General features: G+C 48.3%; 1 protein-coding gene and 1 long non-coding RNA gene across 4 annotated transcripts in view; one reads left to right on the forward strand and one right to left on the reverse strand.

Moving 5' to 3' along the window:
- Positions 1 to 11,590, forward strand: part of LOC133265562 (uncharacterized) — a 377,264-nt gene extending 365,674 nt beyond the window's left edge. Inside the window, exon 3 of the long non-coding RNA XR_009742019.1 lies at positions 11,572 to 11,590. This is a non-coding gene — a long non-coding RNA (uncharacterized LOC133265562). The remainder of the gene's footprint in view (positions 1 to 11,571) is intronic.
- Positions 29 to 19,641, reverse strand: LOC133265558 (adhesion G-protein coupled receptor G4-like). Of its 3 annotated transcripts, none has more exons than XM_061446211.1 (7): positions 19,458 to 19,641; positions 11,907 to 12,011; positions 7,885 to 8,502; positions 2,396 to 2,479; positions 1,898 to 1,992; positions 1,532 to 1,584; positions 29 to 272 (listed from the first exon to the last, which is right to left on the reverse strand). In XM_061446211.1, exons 2-7 carry the CDS (start codon positions 11,995 to 11,997, stop codon positions 206 to 208), a joined length of 1,008 nt encoding a protein of 335 aa, XP_061302195.1. In that variant the 5' UTR covers positions 11,998 to 12,011; positions 19,458 to 19,641; the 3' UTR covers positions 29 to 205. The 3 variants fall into 3 exon arrangements, with proteins under 3 accessions (XP_061302195.1, XP_061302196.1, XP_061302194.1); XM_061446212.1 differs by lacking the exon at positions 19,458 to 19,641 and adding an exon at positions 13,419 to 13,660 and having other exon boundaries at positions 2,396 to 2,476; XM_061446210.1 differs by lacking the exon at positions 19,458 to 19,641 and adding an exon at positions 13,419 to 13,660.
- Between the last annotated feature and the right edge of the window lie 355 nt (positions 19,642 to 19,996).

Raw genomic sequence — 19,996 nt, forward strand, 5'->3', positions numbered from 1 at the left:
TTCCATAGAGGTACATCAGAATAAAAGAACATCAGAGTGCATCAATGCTGCCTCACGCAGAGAGCACAGAACGTATCAGTCTCTACAAGGACAGACTGGCTTTCCAGCCCAGCTCTTTAAATGGGGTACACCTACCAGATTGAAGGTCAATGTTAAGCCACACAACTACTATATCCTCCCTGGAGAGATAAGAAAAAGTAAGTTTTTAACTCAAAACTAAGAAATTACTTACATGAGGCCTGCTATAGACATTGCTTTGTGGATAATTACCCCTGCAAGCAAAAAGGAATAGAATCATTATTTCAGAGCAAGCATATAACATGCCCCATTCTGCTATCACCTAAAGACTTTATCTCGTGACCCCAAGGAGCCAGACCTTGCAGCTGAGGAGTCATCTTGAACCCAGCCTAGGTGTCGCTACAGAAATCCCCAAGGCCAAACGCTGTAACAGATATGCACCCTGACAAAAAAATGCTTCTTCCAGAATGGGATCTCCCCCTTATGATTTTCTGAATTGGCTTCACCCCGTGTAAACAGTGCAGCGTGTTGCTGTGTTGTCAGTTGTACAGCAAACAGTAACTGTGGGAGTCGGAGAAGAAAGTAGGAAGTCGAAATATGCATGAAATAACACCCCATGTCTGTGCAAGTGATACTTTTATGAATTGCTAAATGTCCCTCCCAGCTGCTCACAGTTTGGATGTGAATCATAGAAACCTAGAATGGGTTGTGTTGAAAGGACCTTAAAGCTCCTCCGGCTCCAGCCCCTGCCACGGGCAGGGACCCCTTCCACTGGAGCAGCTTGCTCCAAGCCCCTGTGTCCAACCTGCCCTTGAACACTGCCAGGGAAGGGGCAGCCACAGCTTCTCTGGGCACCCTGTGCCAGCACCTCAGCACCCTCACAGGGAAGAGCTTCTACCCTGTCTCCAACCTGAACTTCCCCTGTTCCAGTTTGAACCCATCACCCCTTGTCCTATCGCTACAGTCCCTGATGAAGAGCCCCTCTCCAGCATCCCTGTAGCCCCCTTTGGACACTGGAAGCTGCTCTGAGGTCTCCACGCAGCTTCTCTTCTCCAGACTGAACAGCCCCAGTTCTCTTAGCCTGTCTTCATATGGAATAAAGCTGGATTGGGCTGAAAGCTGTGACCTAGAGGAGTCTTGGGCAACAATGCCTTGCTTCCGAGCAGGGTTTGGGAACTGTAATATCCTTTCATTAGACACTGCTATGCAAGAGCCAGTGTGTACCTGCTTACACAAACGAGACCCTCACTGTGAGGATGGATGTGACCTCTTCACACTCACAAGCAGCCACTGAAACAGGGCTTCAGCAGCCCTAGCAGCCTTGCATTAGGCAGGATATATATATTGAGGTCAATAAGCCCAGCAAGCAAAACGTGAGTGTTCTACATGATCATACAGCTATGGGGGGGCTGGTTTCCACCCTTGGCACAGGACCGGTCATTTGGAACCTGGCTGCAATTTCACTCACAGGACAGAGGGTGGAGGTGACACCACTGCAGAGCCGGAGGCTTACCTGACTTTAAAGTTTGGCACAACAAATTCTTCTCCAGTAAATATGATACGAAACTGGAAAGAAAACAATGACATTTTTATTAACTTGATTTGTTGATACTTCCTCTATTTTAATTGCCATCGAAATTTCTCAATCCTAATGAAAATGGCTACAATTTTTGGCAAAATATCAGCACTTTTCCCTTCCTTCAGCATTTCACTTTATCTTGTTCAAAGCGTGCTGGATAACGTGATTCTGAGACACCGCAGCAGTGTTACATGGGTACTCATTTCTGTGTGGTCCCATCAGTTTACGTGCTCCACCAGCAGTCCTCCTCATCTGATACTTGCTAGAAAGACATGAGAGTGAGAAAAGAAAGCTACTCACCCAGTTTTCGAGGAGGTTCCTTGCGTCATAGTAATCAGGAGCTCTCTCAGTTTTGTAGAAGAGGGAAAAGTTCATCTCAGTGCTGAAGAAGCTGACTGTAAGAAGAGAATGTAAGTGAGATGCGCCCTGGAGAAGGTGCCTACTCCCCTTCCTGTCTCCTCACCCCTCCGTTGAACCATTCCCATGGTCACTGGGGCTCTTTGGGAAATCCCAGTGTCCAAGTCTAGATGACTGCTGCATTGCTAGAAACGTTATTAGCGAGCCCAAGGGCCGAGTTGTGACAGCTTAGCAAACAAGGTGGGGGTCATACTTGTGGGTGCACCGGGTTGGCTTTTACTGCCTGCAAGGAATGCATAGGAAGAGATAGGAGGATCTGCTGCCAGGCAATACCTTGCTAAACAGCAATGGCTTAAACATGTGACTGAGTCTTGAATTGTCACAGCTATGGTGTCAGTGGTGAGCATGTCAGCATTTAAAAGGGTCTCATTTAGTGCTTACCTGGAACGGTACCATTGGCACTACCGGTCGGAGGCAACGGGGGCAGCGTAGGAGCCCTTGTGGATGATGCTTCACTTGAGCCTGCTGAAAAGGACATTAAAAGGCCTAAGAATCCATAGTGGCAAAGGGATAAGGAAGAGCAGAGCCCACTTAAGAGTCCTTCAGCAAAGGTCATCATAGCAAAGAGCTGCTGTTGTTCCACAGACCTCTGTGGGGTCAAAGCAGTGGGGGGAAGCACACCTACACATGGAGTTTTTTATGTGTCCAGAGATAACTACAGCATAACAAGGGAGAAAACAGGATTGGCAGAGTTGAGATCACAAGGAAGACCAGAGCTCATGCACCATTATCCAATTCACTGCTTGTGTTGAAGAGCCATTATCTCTCTGTTCCCTTCTTGCTTGTGCAACCTCCAAGAAAGGAGCTTGTCAAGCGCCGAGTGCTAACAGTTAACATGCAGTAATGCAATGTGAGATGAACAGTGATATTCATGGTGTCTGGTTTAATGCTAACCTGGCATAAGGGTCCCCATTATAGACACCAGCCATCCTGCCTGTTGTTTTCCAAGGAAAGGATTCCAAGAACTCATTTGTGGCTGATTTCCTCGAAGTGAATCACCCTGTCAAACCAGATAGGGCTTTCACATTTCACATGTAATCTGCCACCTCACCAGGCAGATGGGGACAAAACGGGTCATGTTTGTCACAGGGACTACAGCAAACGGCAGGGAACCAAATCACCAGCTAACATTACAAGCCTTGGTGTTGGAAGATCAGCAGGATCACCACAGTTTGCTCTACAGGTACTGTTTTCTTCCTGTGCTGGTGCTTTGTGGTTTTCTCTTCACTCAAATGACTGAGACTTGACATTCTAGGTCTGACTAAGAGGAATAAACTAACACAGGAACACAAAGCCAGATGCCTGTGAATAAGGAGTGTGGTTGGAAATCAGTAGGATAAGGCTGTCCTTCAGAAAACATTGTTTTCTCTACAGGAGTTCAAGGGAAGGAGAATCAGGGTGCTTAAAATGTAACAGACCATTCAAATCAATGACCATCCATTTGAATGGGTCAGACATACTCTGACCCATTCAAATCCATGACAATACATCCATGGACATAACAGACACAGGGTCTATCAACAACTTGAAGCCTCCTGTTTTGATCCTAAATAGCTTCAAATTCTTTTGTAAAGCAGAAAGGAGAGCTGAAGGCAAAAAAGCCATTGAAGTCCAGCTCTGAGTTGCCTCTTGCAGACAAAGCTCAAGAGTCTTCAGCCTCCCAGTGTTCCTCAATGGTGCCAGTCTGTGGTTAAACAGCAGCTTCAGCCCCATCATAGCATCCTTAGCAGAGGTAGCACACTCGGAGCTTGTGGGAGCTGCTCTGCTCCTCACACTGGTGGCAGTGGGATGGGGAGCAAGAAGGAACTTCTTCTCAGTGAGGGTGACGGAACACTGGAACAGGCTGCCCAGGGAGGTTGTGGAGTCTCCTTCCCTGGAGACATTCAAAACCCGCCTGGACGCATTCCTGTGTAACATTATCTAGGTGTTCCTGCTCTGGCAGGGGGATTGGACTAGATGATCTTTCGAGGTCCCTTCCAATCTCTAACATACTGTGATACTGTGATACTGTGATGTTCCAAGGATCAGACTGCCCTGCAACCTGCTTCTGCAGAGCGGTGCCCTGTGCAGCACAGCCCCTGCTGCTCCCAGAGTGTACAGAGAGCTGTGGAACCAGGCAGCCTGCTTTGCCCATGCTGCTTGATGAAGCTGAGATTTTCATTTGGACACCTCTTTACTCAGGCCTTTTGCTTCTGAGACAGTACTGAAGTGCTGGGGAAATAAAGAGGACTGATTTCCTCTGCTTTACTCTTAACTAAAACCCTGGCAAGCCCAGGAGCAAGCTGCCACACTGCCATTTAAAAGCCATTGCCTGCAATAGGTCAGAAACAGGACCTGATATAAGAGGTATTTGCTGGTTCTTTATCTGGGAGAGATCCACAGGGTTAGAGCATCGAGCTGCACGGTAGACCTAGATCCTCAATACACAGACCTCCTACCAACAGCCGCTAACTGCTTGACGTACACATGAACACGCAGAGAACAAGGAGCCAGAAGTATCTACTTAACTACAAGCAAAACCCTAGAAGCAAAGGAAAAGAACTCCTCTAAGGACCTGAAACGAAAGGGATGTGGTTTTTCTCCAAGTCCTCCCCATCCTCACAACACATACTGCCATGAGAACACAAAGAGCAAACCCCAGCATCCCCAGTGACTAATCCCACAGTTCAAACCTGCAGTGGAAACCTGTGTGCCTTCCTGTGGTGTGAAGCTGCAGAAATGGGTTCTGTGAGCTCCAGTGTAATGCTACAAATAATTAACCCCTGGTTTCAAGCTGATGGAAAATGAGTGTCTTGTTATTGGCTTTATTTAAGAGCTGCTGTCATAGAGGGAGTGTGATGGGAACACGGGAGGCCCGCATGCCCTATCACTGGAATAAATCCTTTCTTCTTTCCTTACAGAAACACAGATATCATATTAGGCTAGGGTTTCTCAAGCCATAAACCAAGCTGTTTGTACAGCCAAGGCTGAACTTGTTCTTCTGGCTGTGTCAGTGCTGCAGATCCTCTCCTGATAAGAGGAATCTGCATGGAGCTGGGTGATTACAGGCTCCACCCTGCTCCTGTTATCAGTGTAATGCTTCAGAACCCATGGCCTCAGGGGTGATGTCTGGTATCACCCAGGATGAAGCAGAAGATAACATAACATGGAGAAATGGCCAAAACCAAAGCCCAGGCTCATTCTAAAGGGAATGTACCCCACTGAGTGCTGTGCTCCTGTCCCAGCAAACAAAGCACAAGGACAGCTCCACAGATTCTCATTTCCTTCTTTTTCCTATTATCACCTGAAGAAAAAAAAACCCAAATCTCTGTTAATTCAAAGCTCATTCCCAGCAGGCAGGTGTGGGACCAGCCACCTGCAACTTCATTTGCTTCCATTAACATGCATGGTAATTCCATTCACGAAACAAGGGCTAAGGCGTGATGACAGATGGGGTCTGAAGCACCAGAAATACTGGGCTGCTGACATTTCTCAAGCCCTACGCATGGGTTTTGATTTGGTAACTTAATAAATGGGTTCTTTGGCACCCTGTAAGGGTACATAAATATGTATGTTTCCAATCAAAGAGCAGCAAAAATTAGGCCAGCCAGTAAGAGAGCTGTAATAATAAATAGCTTTCTCCATCATAAGCACTCATGTTCAGGTATTTTAGATTCATCCCTCTCACAGATTACTTCAAATTAAGAAGAAAATCAGGAATCGGTGTGTGGGTGAGGCAGGGGGAGGAAGAGCTGAAGACTGTGAGTCAGTGAGAGGATGAGAACACACACTTCGCTTTTAGCAAAGGCCCAGCTGAGCTGCAAAAGTAAAGGATCATCTTCAAGAGCTCTGGGGGGAAAAGCAAAGGCAGGACAAGACCTTTACTCCTGCTCTCAAGCAGAGCCAGTGCAGTCGCTGTGATAACTGTACTGCTTATAAAAGGTCCACAGACCTCCGTAAGGATGCTTCCTGCTGCTTTCATGCAAGAAGTTTCCCTCACTTTGCCTAAATGAGTCCTGCCTTTCCAAACCAAAGCAGGTTCCCCCCCTTCCCAGCACCGCTGCCTAACTATCAAGGTGAACCAAGCAATGCACAGCTCTCTAAACAACATCTATAAGCACTACAAGCAAACCTCGCAGCTAGTAATGGTTGTAGGGCATCACTAACAAGCACTAACATGACATGAGCAGTGAAATGGCGCTTCCCCAGGGCATTTCGTTTCAGAGCAACACTTGGGCACAGCTATTTCTTACATGCAAACTCAATAGAAACGGATTGTCCGTATGGGATCACATGAACTGCAGCCGAGTGCAGCTTCCCTTATCTGACAGGCAGGACATCAGTCTCAGTGTGTATTTACACCACTCACTCATGTATCATCAGTGTGCAGTAGTTAGCTTATGAATTTGAGTTAATTAAAATAAGGAGTAGATTTATAGTGGAAGCAAAGGTCTTGCCAAGATCTGACCTGTGACAGATTCCCAAACATGATTAAGTTTTATCTCTATAACCAGGACTTCAGAACAGTCGTCTTAGTTATTGCTCCTGGGAAAATATCCGACTCCAGTAACCCTTCCCACTGTGTGGAACGCTGTGGATCCAGCAGTTCATAGCACTGTGAGCAAGAGTAACCTGTGAGCATGCTGGTGTAGTTCACCACTTGTGAGACATGCTGTGTTTCTCCTTGAGGAGAAGAAGGGCCAGCATTTTCCAGAGTGAATGTCCAATTCAGGCTGCACTGGAGGATCCTAACGAAAGGAAGTCACTCGGTTCTTGGGGATGGCTTTTAGAGGGGAAAAGTGCTTTGAAAATGCTTTGCCCTTAGGAAGCCTCTCTCTGATGTGCTTTGTCTCACTAGAAAGTTGCTCAGATTCAGGTTATTGGGCTTGAAAAATCAAAGTCCAGGAGCACTGAGCGGAGGCTTTGATTTTAGGTGCTAAACTGTTCATCAGCAAGTATGACTAAGCCTCTCCCAGCTCCCTGCCAAGACAAGCACAGGCCTTTCCCACAGAGAGAACGGCCCAAGGGCAAAGGTGTTAATTGGAAAAGGAAAACTGAGGCTTCCTCCTCCCTCCTCATCAGATCATATCCTGCTTGAATTCGGGGACACAATGGGGGAATAGCACCTACAATAGGCAGTGCAGGAAGAAGAATGCCTGGGTAAAGGCAATGGGGCAGGAAGCTAAGAAACAGATGGGCAGGTTGTCATTTACAGCGATAGTTGTGAGTGCCCGTGTTCTTTGGTGCAGAGCAAGTGAGTGTGCAATGAGGGAGTGGGGGGAAATCCCTCCCAGCACAGGATTCAGCAGCAGGCAGGGATTTCCTGATGCTTTTCTCATAGCTTTGGGCCCCGGTTCCATGAAACCTGGAACAGGAGATGGGAAAGTGCAGTGGGAACTGTGGTGAAGTCAGGGGGTGCTGCCCTGGATGGAGACATGCTTAGAATTCTCACACTGGACACCAGAAATGGGCAATTATTTCATACTGTGCCTCCAATCTCCCTGAGGAGCCATCAGCTTACAGACAATAAATAAATATGCATTCACTCTTATTGTGCAACACTGAATATCATGGCATGTCAATAGTTTTACATAAATCAATCAGTTTGGCAATCTCAGGCCTCTGTTTTCATCCTTTGTGGTTTAAATACCATGTAGTACTTACAGACATCAGGATTGAATGATGAGATAACCCAAACCAGTGTTCCCTCATCCACAGCTTCTCTACCTGCTGTTTGGGGTGGGCAGGCAATGCTGTAAGCATGGCTACAACTGCCTGCTCCTGGTCTCAATCACAGCAGCAGCGACTCAGAGGCTATTGTCCTTAGCAGTGGAGGGTTCCCTACTCTCTGTGTGTGATCCCCAGCAAGACAAAACACTGCAGACACTCACCACAGCGCAGGTGATGGTCCGCAACGGGCAGGATGCTGCTGAAGTCCCAATACTCTTCCTCCCAGCTGACCGTGTTGCCCATGGCGCAGTCCAGCAGCTCTTCCTGCCCCAGCACACGGTCCCACATTTGGAAGTAGTACAAACTGCCAATGAAGCTGTTGCTCACCCGCACAATGAAGCCATCCTTTCTCTTGTGCAGATGACCCAGCACCAGGCTCCCGTTGGGTTTCAAGCACCCAGCGCTGCCAATGGTTTCGCTATGCACGAGCTCACCGTCGCAGTAGACCTCCAGCAGTTGTTTCCTGGTGTCCCACGAGCAGCACACGCTGTACCACACAAAAAGGGCCAGGTCAATCTCAATGTCCCGTCTGGTGCCAAAAAGATAGAGCCTCAATTGCTTGTTTTCTCCAGAGAGCCCAAGCTCTAAATCATTGATGTCCAAGGAGGAGTTGTTAGCGTCATAGGAAAAGGCTGCCCAAGAGCTGACGTTGGCAGTCCGCTTTAGGTCAATGCATGCTGTGAATTGGCACAGCTGAGGGATGCTGAAGTTCACCAGAGACACAAACTTATCATTCCTTCCCAATAAATCCAGTCTTTCTCCATGCAGGTAATGTGCTTCTGTAAGGAAATGGCAATAGGAAAGAGGGTAAAGAAGGGAAATGTCACTTCCAAAGGAAAAGCTGCAGTAGGACCTCATGCGGGTACCTCCTTGAGTTATGGGTAAAAAAAGTTAAAGTTTCTTCTATTTCTAGTTTCTGCTGCCTTTGAAATTGAATTCTGAGCCCACCCACACTACCAGGAAAGAGGAGTTTAATTCTGCAAAGGAACAGCTGAAGTGCTCAAGATGTGCCAAACAGGAATCAATACAGAATCCATATCCAGGGTCCATATGGTCCAGTATGGGTGTCAAATGCAAAGGTCTGGGTTCAGCACCCTCTTGATAAAGAGCTTTGCTCCCAGGTGAGGTGTGAAGTCAAGGTCTCTGCTAAAAGCCAGCCATAAGGACTGTTCTTTTCTCAGGCTGCAGAGCATTCATTTGGGCATCTTTCTTCTTCATTACTTTAAATATAACCTCATTATAGCTTTACATCCTACTCAAAAGGCTTTGCTGACAGAGGCAACTTCTCTGAGTAATACTAACCACAGACCTACACAGGCAGTGAGTAACTTGCCCACAGGTAGCCCCCGCTCTGGCTGCGGAGTAGTAGCTGCAATGGCTCTACTTCAGCCAACCTCAGTCCCTGAGCAGCTTGGCAGAGGCACCAGCAAGCTGTGAAGGGTTTTTCACTCCATTTACCTGGTTTTGCACTCCATGTTCAGTACCTGTTGTATATGGGGACGGGAGGCAGCACAGTGCAATGCTACGTGTATCTCTACTCTGATCCTTGGGTTTGCCATGGTCTCCTACTCAGTGAATCATAGAATAGTTCAGGTTAGAAAGGACTTTAAGATCACCCAGTTCCAAACCCCTGCCATGGGCAGGGACACCTCACACTAAACCATGGCACCCAAGGCTCTGCCCAGCCTGGCCTTGAACACTGCCAGGGATGGAGCATTCACAACCTCCCTAGGCAACCCATTCCAGTGCCTCACCACCCTAACAGGAAAGAACTTCTTCCTTGTATCCAATCTAAACTTCCCTGTTTCAGCTTCAGCCCATCGCCCCTTGCCCTATTCCTACAGTCCCTGATGAAGAGTCCCACTGAGGTCACCACCAGCCAAAGCCAAGTCCCTTCCCCAGGCAGGAATCTCTGTGCACATGCACATAGCAGCACCAATCCATAGGCAACACACTGAGACAGGAACACAGGCACCAAAGGCAGGATCCAACCTTTCCTCTGCAGGGGGTGAAGCAGCTCCACATTCAACATCCCAGCAGTCATTGATCAGCCTTATATTGTAAGCCAGGCCCCTCCTATTCAGGTGAGCTGCATCTTGTGTCATTACACTCACATGTGCTTCACTAAGTCAGGGTGTATTTCTCCTAGATAAGAATTGCCATTAGGTTGAGTCTTTTATAAGCATATTATTAAGGGCTTCCTACTGTATGTTCCTTTGCAGACCTGCCTGCCAGCCATGCACATCAGGTATTCTAACCCCCCCCCCCCTCCAGTATAACCTAGCAATAAATCTCTACTTCTACTAAGGGTTCTACACCTCCTGGACTGCAAAAGTAGCTGGCGCTTCTCCCCAGCTGCTTCACACACTTCAAATTGGAGGCAAAAGGAAATGATTTATTCACAGAGTCTAATTCTCTGTAGGTGATCAGAGGCGGTGCTTTGCTGTCCTGGTGTAACCTCGTGCGCTCAGAGTGGGAGGAGGACATTTCTATTGCACAGAACACTCTGCTATCGTTCACGTCTGTCTCAGCTCTAAAATCAGCTCCACTGCTGTGGAACAGGCACCCCCATCCTGGTCTGGCTTCCACCGCTGCAACTCGGTGCTAAGATGGTGGTTTGCACCTAAGAGAATCATTTTCCCCTCGAGTGGGAGTACGTAGGACTCAGAACATCCATTCCATGGAGGCCCAGGGGTGTTTAGCACCTCTGCCTTAGTGGGAGTGCATGAAATCACAGGGCCAGTGCTGGGTACTGCAGGAGAAGGTCCATGGTGGAGCTTTAGGGATGCAGGGAGGTGGGTGTAGCTCCACCAGTGAGTAATTCGTTACAGCACAACAAAACGCAACAGCCGTCTTCATCTGTACTTTCCTACAGGGCCCCAAAGGGTAAGAAGCCAGTTCCCATGGGTTTCTCCAAGAGATGGGAATGCCTGTGGGATTTACAACTGGCAAAACTGGCACCCATTCCATGAATGACCCCAGCAGAGACACACTGAGAGACCCCCATGGCGGGGGTCTTACAGCACACAGATTAGAAGCCTTTGGCCAAAGCTGGAGAAAGTGGGAACATTTGGCAAGACCTGGACATGAATTCAGTCTTTCAGTGCGGAGGTTGTGCTTGGAAAGAGCTCATCTTTCCTCAGTTTGTGCTGGAAGTGGCTCCAGTGCTGCAGGGTGCGTTTTAGAAGCACGAATTATCTCTGTGCCCTGCATTGCTCTAGAGGAGAAGTCCAAGAATGAAATACAAAACTTATGAGTGTTTTGCTGGGACTTATGGAGGAGCGAAAGGGTGGTTAGCGTGTTTATGAAGCCCAGTTTATTGTGCTTGCCCCAGGGCCTGGGTTGTTACTGGGGAGCTTGGTTCTTGACAGTAGCTCCGTGCTTTCCCTAGAACACCATGAAAAGAGTAAATGCACAGCTCTTATTCTACAGCGACCAAAGTCTAACTAGAAGAAACCAAACAGAAATGCAGGAGGACGCCCAGGAAGGAAAGAAGGGAATAATGACAAAGCCAAGAGGTTTTCACCTCCAAACATGGGACACCATCTGCAATGCAGCCAAAACCTGACATTTCACTTGTTGCATGTTTTCTCATCCCTACTTACTCAACTGCATGGAGATGTCATAGCAGCCTTCCAGTATCTGAAGGGGGCCTATAAGGATGCTGGGGAGGGACTCTTCATTAGGGACTGTGGTGACAGGACAAGGGGTAATGGGTTAAAACTTAAACAGGGGAAGTTTAGATTGGATATAAGGAGGAAATTCTTTCCTGTGAGGGTGGTGAGGCACTGGAATGGGTTGCCCAAGGAAGTTGTGAATGCTCCATCCCTGGCAGCGTTCAAGGCCAGGTTGGACAGAGCCTTGGGTGCCATGGTTTAGTGTGAGGTGTCCCTGCCCATGGCAGGGGGTTGGAACTGGATGATCTTAAGGTCCTTTCCAACCCTGACTATTCTATGATTCTATGATCTGCAGCCCAGACTGAACCAGCATCTCAGGGTGTGCATCGTGGTAGGTCTGCAGGCCAACATACGCCTAGGCATGGACAAGGACCCCAGTAGCAGTTGCAGTGAGAAGGGAGAGGTCCAGATCAAGACTAACTGCTGCACTGGGGCAGAACAAGGGGGCAGTGGGCTCGTGTATAGATACACATCCCTGTGATTAATCCTGAGGGGGATCACTGTACCTGCCAGGAGGACAACGTGAGCAGCAGCCATCAAGATGCAAAGAGCCTTGGCAGAAGAGTGCAGTCCGGGGCTACATGTGAACCTCTTCATTCTTCAGGCATGTTCTGAAAGAAGGATGTTGGTGAGCACTCCCTTAGCAGACGCTTGGCTGAGAAGTTCAACCTGCTCCTGCAATCTGAAACACACAGGCCAGGAGCCAGCAGCCCTCACTCGCCGTGCCCAAGCTGAGTCACTGGATGAGGAGCCTCTGGAAAGGTCAGACAAGGCTATGCAAACCCTCTGCTCTCTGTTGCCTTCTGAAAGAGGTGAGGTTCATGCAGTTACACGGTGCATGTACACTCTTCATCTATCCCAGCTTGGAAAAGCTGTTAGCAGCTTTCCACCTGCTTTAAGGAAAGGCGTTCATGTGTGAAGTGCTGAGGTTCCTACAGGTGTGGGGAAAACACAAAAGGAAAGCCCTAGCAGTGAGGTTAAGCTGTGGCTGCCCCATCCCTGGCAGTGTTCAAGGGCAGGTTGGACACAGGGGTTTGGAGCAAGCTGCTCTAGTGGAAGGTGTCCCTGCCTGTGGCAGGGGTTGGAGCTGGAGGAGCTTTAAGGTCCCTTCCATCCCAAACCAGGCTGGGATTGTGTGATTCTCCCAGCTGAGCTTTATCTACAAACTTCCATCAGTTTAATTGAGCCCTGGATCACACTGGGGAAGGGCTGGTTCCAGGGCAAAGCACCCACTGAACACTACAAGCAAAATGCAAATATGCCACTCTAAACTGGAATGAGTTTGTGCTTCAGTTTGACTGAAGGTGCTTTAAAGATGACTGCAGTTAAACCAGAGCCACCGAGTGCACAGGCAGCCCCAAACTCACCCCTAGAGCCCTGCACGCTCCCCTGTGTGCTCTACTTTCTCTATTGGCTTCAGCAGGCATCAAAGGCAAGGGCTTATTCTTGGTTTAGGACCACACTGGGTTAAATCTTCAGCCTCTAATGAGGTACATAAAAGGGCTGTAAAGAACGCACTAGATCCTCAGATAGTCTGAGTTGGCCAAGCTCTGTTTGATGGATTCGCTTGGCTTCGCATCAGATGCAGCCCTCCCCTGGGGCTCCCTTAAGTAACAACAAAGGGTTAACCCACTAAGGGTTACTACTCCCTGAGCACTGCCAAAATAGAAGTTGTCCCTTTGTGTCCAGACTATGAACGAGATAAACGTTAGAAAACTATAAAAGCACCTGAGCTAATAACAACTCTCCCAAATTCCCTTTAAAACGGCTCTTTGCAAAGCTCACAGCGTTAGGAAGCATCACCCAGTTTTCCATTTAGTGCTGGGCCAGCAAATCTCTTCTCACGACCTTCACCTTTCTTACTCCAGCACTGATTTGCTGACTTTGGCAGTAACACTTAAGGAACGAATCATTATGCTCCCAAGCCTGTGGTACCTAAGCAGGAATTCTTCCATATTCCAGGTGATTCATACTGTAAAAACACCATCGGCAATAAAAGGTGCTGCTCAAAAACTCACCTCCCTGTGTAGCAAAATCAAGGCGGATTTCTGCTGAGTGCTTGTCCCGTTTCTTCTGCCAGATGCCAAAAGACCAGCAAAGAGAAATAGGAAGAGATCAGATGGGATGTTGGGATGTTTCCAGTGGGTCAGGCGATGAAGAACTAGTGATTTCTGTTCTGAAATCGCATTTCCTAGGTCCTGGAAAAGCTGTTGTGCCAACAAATCTCTTCTCCCAGCCTTCTCCTTTATTACTCCAGCAATGATTTGCTGACTTTGGAGTAACATTTAAGGAGCAAATCATTATGCTCCCAGCCTGCGGCACGTCACAGGGCTGTAATAAGTTTTGTCCAGAGCAAAGTCCACAACGTGGGGCATCATAAAACACAAATTAGAAAGAAACAACAGAACTGAACAGTTCTTCTTGTTTCTGATTCAAAAGTGACTGCACTAATGAATATCAGTTGTAATTTTCCCCCAAATAGCCTCTATTTGTAACAGACAGCACGCTAGCATCAACCAGGATCTTTCTTCCCTCCTGCAAGATACTAATCTCATTGCCAGGTTCAAAAAGAGTGTGATCTTGCAGTTCTGCTCCCTCCCTGGATCTTGTTAGGGACATAAGAGGGACTGGAAAGAGACTGGAAAAGCCCCCCCCATGGCTGCTAAACACTGTGGTTCACTTGGCTCCTCCAGACCCTCTGCTCCAGCACAGACCCTCTCCCAGCCAAGCACTCTCCTGCCATGTACCAGCCTCAGCCAGCAGGTTTTGCTCTCTTATGGGGAGATCCTATTCATGGGATCACTAGGCATGCACTCCCTCATCAAATCCATGCTGCACAGGTTCTGGTATTCACATAAACTCTTGCATGAAGAGCCTTTCTCCAAGCATGGGACTAAACAGGGCTTTTGTTCAAGGGTGGGTGCTTTAGAAGTCATCTTTTTGTTACCCATTAAACCAGTATCATGGCATCATGCTATGGAAAGAGCTTTTACTGCAACCCCAGTGCAGCTGAGAAGGTTTTAGCTATCCCCTTCCTCCATCTTCATCTCTCTGTTTCTCAGGTTTTCAGTTCAGTTTGGGGTTTGCAGATGTTCAGCACAAGTTGGTCGTGCTTCGCTAGAGATGATGGCAAAGGGGCTGGAGCGCCACGTGAGGGCATCTCCTCTTTAACACTAAGCCACAGGCAGAGCCTGCTCTAATAACCAGCATCCTGCATCTATCTGTGGTCAAATCCTTCCTGGGAAGTTCTGGGGGAGGGGACGGGGACGCTTAGGATGCAGAGCAGGAAAACAGTGGTTAAAGTGTGCAGTGAGGAGCAGCAGACGAAGGCAGAACACATCCAGACTCACCAGGGCCACGCACTCTGCTTTACTTTGGATATGCAAAGCGTTTTTGCCAGGAGGTTGCTATGGTGACTTTTCAGCTCTCCCAAACCTCCTCATACTGTAATTACATCTCAAAGCCCACGAGCTGGGAATCTTCGATTCCTGGGAGGAAGCACGGGGGTGGCTGACTCTTCAGGATGTTTCTCAACCAGCCATTTTCCTTCTGAAACCAAGCCCACAGATTCAGCTCCTGGTGCCTTTCACAGCTGCTCACAGGTTCTACGAAGCCTTCTTGTCACCCTCCCAAGACCTCCTTCAATGACAGAATACCCTGAAGCATGTAAATATCACGTGTACTCTCGGAGGCAGGCAGCAGCTAGCCCATACAAACTCCTAGGTTACAGACCGGTTTTGATACAGAATTGGGTCTTTTCACTCCTTTCTCCTTTCAAAGCGAGGAGAAAATCTTTTTTTTGACCATGATTTAGTGAATCTTGCAGTTAGAAACCTTGGGAAAATCTTTATGATGTTGAGGGGTGTTCAAGAAATGCTATTCTATGATTCTATGATTCCAACTTACAGAATACAACCACAGCATCCAATTTACTCAGGCCCTCGAATGAGACATGTTTCATTCTGTCAGATTAATTTACCCTGGCAGCGTTCCCTGGGCACAGGCTTTTGATGGGGAAAAGATCATAGAATCATAGAACAGTTAGGGTTGGAAAGGACCTTAAGATCATCCAGTTCCAACCCCCCTGCCATGGGCAGGGACACCTCACACTGAACCATGGCACCCAAGGCTCTGTCCAAGCTGGTCTTGAACACTGCCAGGGATGGAGCATTCACAACCTCCCTGGGCAACCCATTCCAGTGCCTCATCACCCTAACAGGAAAGAACTTCTTCCTTATATCCAATCTAAACTTCCCCTGTTTCAGTTTTAACCCATTACCCCTTGTCCTGTCACTACAGTCCCTAATGAGGAGTCCCTCTCCAGCATCCCTATAGGCCCCCTTCAGACACTGGAAGGCTGCTATGAGGTCTCCACACAGCTTCTCTTCTCCAGGCTGAACAGCCCCAACTTCCTCACCCTGTCTTCATACAGGAGGTGCTCCAGCCCCTGATCATCCTCATGGCCTCCTCTGGACTTGTTCCAACAGTTCCATGTCCTTTTTATGTTGAGGACACCAGAACTGCACACAATACTCCAAGATTGCCCCAGTTGTTATCTGCTTGCCCCCAGCTCATCACCCTGCCTTTGCTGAGATGCTGCTACTGCTCTTTAGCAGCCCTTCGTTTTTCCTCCATGACCACAAAAGACACAGCTGTAAAAGCTTTATCTGGACATCTGTTCTGCAGTGATCCTGATTCCGCAACCCGGAATTGCTGGGATGGAAAGTGCTGCTTCCATGCTACACACCTACACTCCACTCCTTGGTTTAATGGCCCCAGAGTGACTGCAGCAGGGAGACGGACACAGATTGCAATGTCAACCTCAGAAGTGACTTTATTAGTGCTGTCGCCTCCTAATCCTCTGGAATTATGGATTGGGGAAATAGCCTCGAAGGTGATTTGGTGTTAGGAGGCTTTGGAACAGGTCCTTTATGGCTTGAGTGGTTAATGTGGTGTTAGACTCACCTTGTGGGATGTTTAAGCAATGGAAGAGGTAATGGAAGGCAAGCTGAGTGGCTGTGGTGGGAGTTCAAATGATGGAGAGATAGATTTGTAGCAAAAGGTGTGTGAAATGAAAAGACAGCTTCTCAAATGACCTGGTTAAACCCAGCTTGCCTCCACAACGTGGTGCTGTTGAGGACACCTGGTCTGCTCTGCGAGAGCTGCTCTGCACAAGCTGATTTACCACACTGGAGCACACGGTGGATCGGAAGCCCCAAGCGTATCCAAAAGGCTGATGTGAACCTCTGACAGGGACCCTGATCAAATCCCCTCACCTCTGTCACTGCAGTCGTCTCCATGTGAAGTGCTTGGGTGCATTTAGCTGCCCTTGATGAAGCTATCTTTGCCTTTAGTGCTTCCCCACCTCCCAGGAGAAGGGGATGCTCCTGGACACACAGCTTGGCCTGGGGAGCGGGATGGAGGGACTATTCCCTCCTTTCCCTAGCTTCTTCAGTTTTCCCCACTGGAATCTCCATCCCAGGCATGTACTTACTAGGAGATAAGAAGTGGTGGTTCTTTTTTGCCACAAAACTTGGTTAAATACATCCCAAGATACTTTTTACCTGCAGAACTGAGTGACTTTAAACTTTGGCTTGAGAAGCACAAAGAGCAGGTCATTAGAGCAAGGGTTCAGCCTCCTACTAGGTGAGCACAGCAAAAACATACAATAGCAGAAGGGCTTACAGCCACAACCCATAGCAGTTGTGCAGCTAAGTCACCAATACAGCTTTTTTAAGGTATTTATGATAAGTAAGAGGGATTATTTCTCATGGAATTCTATTTATATCTTATTCTGCACAAGTCCTTATCCTTCCTTTGTCAAAGGTGTAACCATGTTCCAGCCAGGACAAAGCATGCAAGGGCTTAACTACACTGAAGAACCCCATGTAACGACTCTATTAAAGAAGTGAAAGGTATCAGTGGAGACTGCTTGCTCATCACACGGCAAGGTGCTGCAGGTGTTTGCAGACCACGGGGACCACTGGATGTCACTATTGCCTCACACAAGTAGTACAGATGGACCTGCAAGGCAAACGCTGTCGTTGAAGCCAGAATAAAAGCAGCATCAAAAGGGCAGAGAGCTGCTTGTTTTGTTCAAAAACAGCGTTTAAAAGAAGGAGGAAAATCGCAAGGAGCAGGGAGGGAATTTTGCTGAACCGAGGGTGATCCAAGCTCATCGCCTTGGCTTTGCAGCAGTGGGAGCCCCGAGCCCAGCCAGGCTGCCCTGGAGGAGGTACCGTGTGCCAAGCTGGAGGGAGAGCCGGATTGCATCCCTGTCAGGTACACATTAGTGCTTAATGTATGAGCCCCAGAGACTGGAGCCCGGCTCGCAATGCTCTGTAATCCATCTGCAGAACAGGAGAGCTGGTCTGCAGCATCTCTCAGTCCTCCACTTCTTCAGCTCCTTCTTATGGTCCTGACTAGGTCCTGGCCACACGTACAGTGCAGGAAGGAAACCAGACAAACACAACACTGTCCAGTGGTTGATCATTTTCACTCGTCCCTCCACAAGGCAGGAACCCCTTCTCAAAGAGAAGGACGAACCATAAACCTGGCTCAGGCATCTCTTAAAGTCACCTTTAAAATCGTTTGTGCCACTGAGACAGAGCCTCTCTTGCACAAGAACACCAAAACCACAAACTAGGCCCTGTGCCTTTAATCTGTGCCAGGTTACACTGGAGACGCCCCCTTCCTATCTTTGGGATATTCACATAAGCAGGATGGAGCAATGGTTCTCATCTGAGCTGAACACCCGTGTCCAGGCAGGAGGACTTTGGAAAGATGGGGATGTCCATAACAGCCTGTAGAAGGAGCTCTCTTCAAGTTACTGAGGTCTGAGTCTTCTCTGACTTTACCCTGCCTGGTGGTTGTGGTTTCAAGATAAAGGATCCCAATGCATTGGACCATTTGCGTTGGAAACATGCCCTGGACCCACTCTCTGCCTGTTCCTCCCCACGTGCCATGGGGGTTTCCCTTCTGCCCTTTCTGTCCAGTCTGCTCCCTCCACCCTGCAGAAGGGCATTAAATCAGTGGTATTCCCAAACAGGGCTCCTGCTGGCATTCATAAAGTCTCCTGCATTTACAGCTTATCAAAGAATCACAGAGTCGTTTGGATTGGAAGGGACCTTAAAGCTCCTCCAGCTCCACCCCCTGCCACAGGCAGGGACACCTTCCACTAGAGCAGCTTGCTCCAAACCCCGTTCAACCTGGCCATTGAGCTTCCCTCAATGCATGTGGATGGCGGAAAACCCTCATCCCCACGGAGAAGTTCCTTAAAGGCTGGAAACCTCCATAACTCGAGGATTTCTGCATGGTTTATGATGTGGTTACCCTGAGAGCCACCAAACCTGGGTGGTTCAGTGATCACAGGCTATTTCAGACCGTCAGCACGGGCCAAAAGCAGACAAAAGCAGTAGGAAGAAATCTTGTTCCATCACAACTCCTGGCCATATGGCTGCAGATGTGGAAGAGAGCAGCCCATCAGCGCCAGGATCTCCTCCGCAGCCACTGCATCCATCCAGCTGCCTGAGCTGTGTGAACTATTCTGCTAGGGAAGCCCAGATGACACAGAAAGAAGTGTCATAGCCAAGATGTTTTCCACAGCCTGAATTCAGTGTCACGTCATCCCTGCTTTTCTCATTCCCTGTGACTGGGGGATGTCTTAAAGCAATCGTAACATTTTCACTCACCATGAACCAAAACCCCGTAAAAGCTTTGCAGCTCATACTAGGATGTGATTGTTACCTGAGCGGATATAAGTTCCTCCCTCTGCTTACACTAGACCTGGTCGTGCAGTCAGGTACCCAAACCACAGCAGGAGTATGCCCTGTCACATCAGCCTGAGCTGCTGAGAGGCAGCCCTGCTCTGTAACATCTTAGAGCCTGCGATTTATTACTAGATTTTATTCTATTACTGAGCAATATTATGAGTCTTTTTACTTAGTCTCTTGCTTACCAGAGAGAAATGTGTTTTGCCCATTAATTGTAGGCAGGAGATGCGAGTGGGAGGAAGAACTTTTGGTTTCTCTCCATTCCAGCTAGTTAACCACATGTACCTGGTGAGAATGAGGAACAGCCATGCAGAGGTAGAGCCGGGCAGGTTGGAACATCTTGCCTTGAAGATGCTGGTGATGCTGGTGCACCTCTCATGCAGATGGTGTGCACCACTCTCCCATCACTCCCCATTTCACAAGCCAGAAAGATGAGCCATGCCTGTCCCTTCCCAATACAAGTTCCTCCAGGCTGGGGTTGCAAGTGGCCTACAAAGGGAGAAAAGGAAGACTGTGCCTTATTGGACCGAGCTGGCTTTATAGCACATCACCAGTGTTTGATGAGGGTAGAAGTGGGTTTGTCCTGTGGCTTCTAGGTCCCATCAATGCCTGTGGCTGACTGTGTTATCTCTGCTCGCACAGGGCAAACCTCAGTGGTTTCATCCAGACACGTTTATTCTAAGCTCATCCCATGCCATCTGCACTCTGCTCAGCGTATTCTGACCAGGAATTTCCTAAGGCACCCCTTTAACTCTTGTAATTCCTCTGTAAATAGGCAACTGCCTTAACTTAGCAACTGCCTGACTCATTTCCTCTCTGCGCAG

Source organism: Pezoporus flaviventris, unplaced genomic scaffold, assembly GCF_033815535.1.
Source record: "Pezoporus flaviventris isolate CSIRO_AGI_PZ_B2104156 unplaced genomic scaffold, CSIRO_AGI_Pfla_v1 ptg000005l, whole genome shotgun sequence".
Taxonomy (NCBI): domain Eukaryota; kingdom Metazoa; phylum Chordata; class Aves; order Psittaciformes; family Psittacidae; genus Pezoporus; species Pezoporus flaviventris.

Coding starts and splice junctions, on each gene's coding strand:
- LOC133265558 (XM_061446211.1), bottom strand. CDS start 11,997: ATGAAGAGGTTCACATGTAGCCCCGGACTGCACTCTTCTGCCAAGGCT. Junction 8,503..11,906: donor TCACGTTGTCCTCCTGGCAG/GTACAGTGATCC, acceptor ATTTCCTTACAG/AAGCACATTACCTGCATGGA. Junction 2,480..7,884: donor GGACCATCACCTGCGCTGTG/GTGAGTGTCTGC, acceptor TGTCCTTTTCAG/CAGGCTCAAGTGAAGCATCA.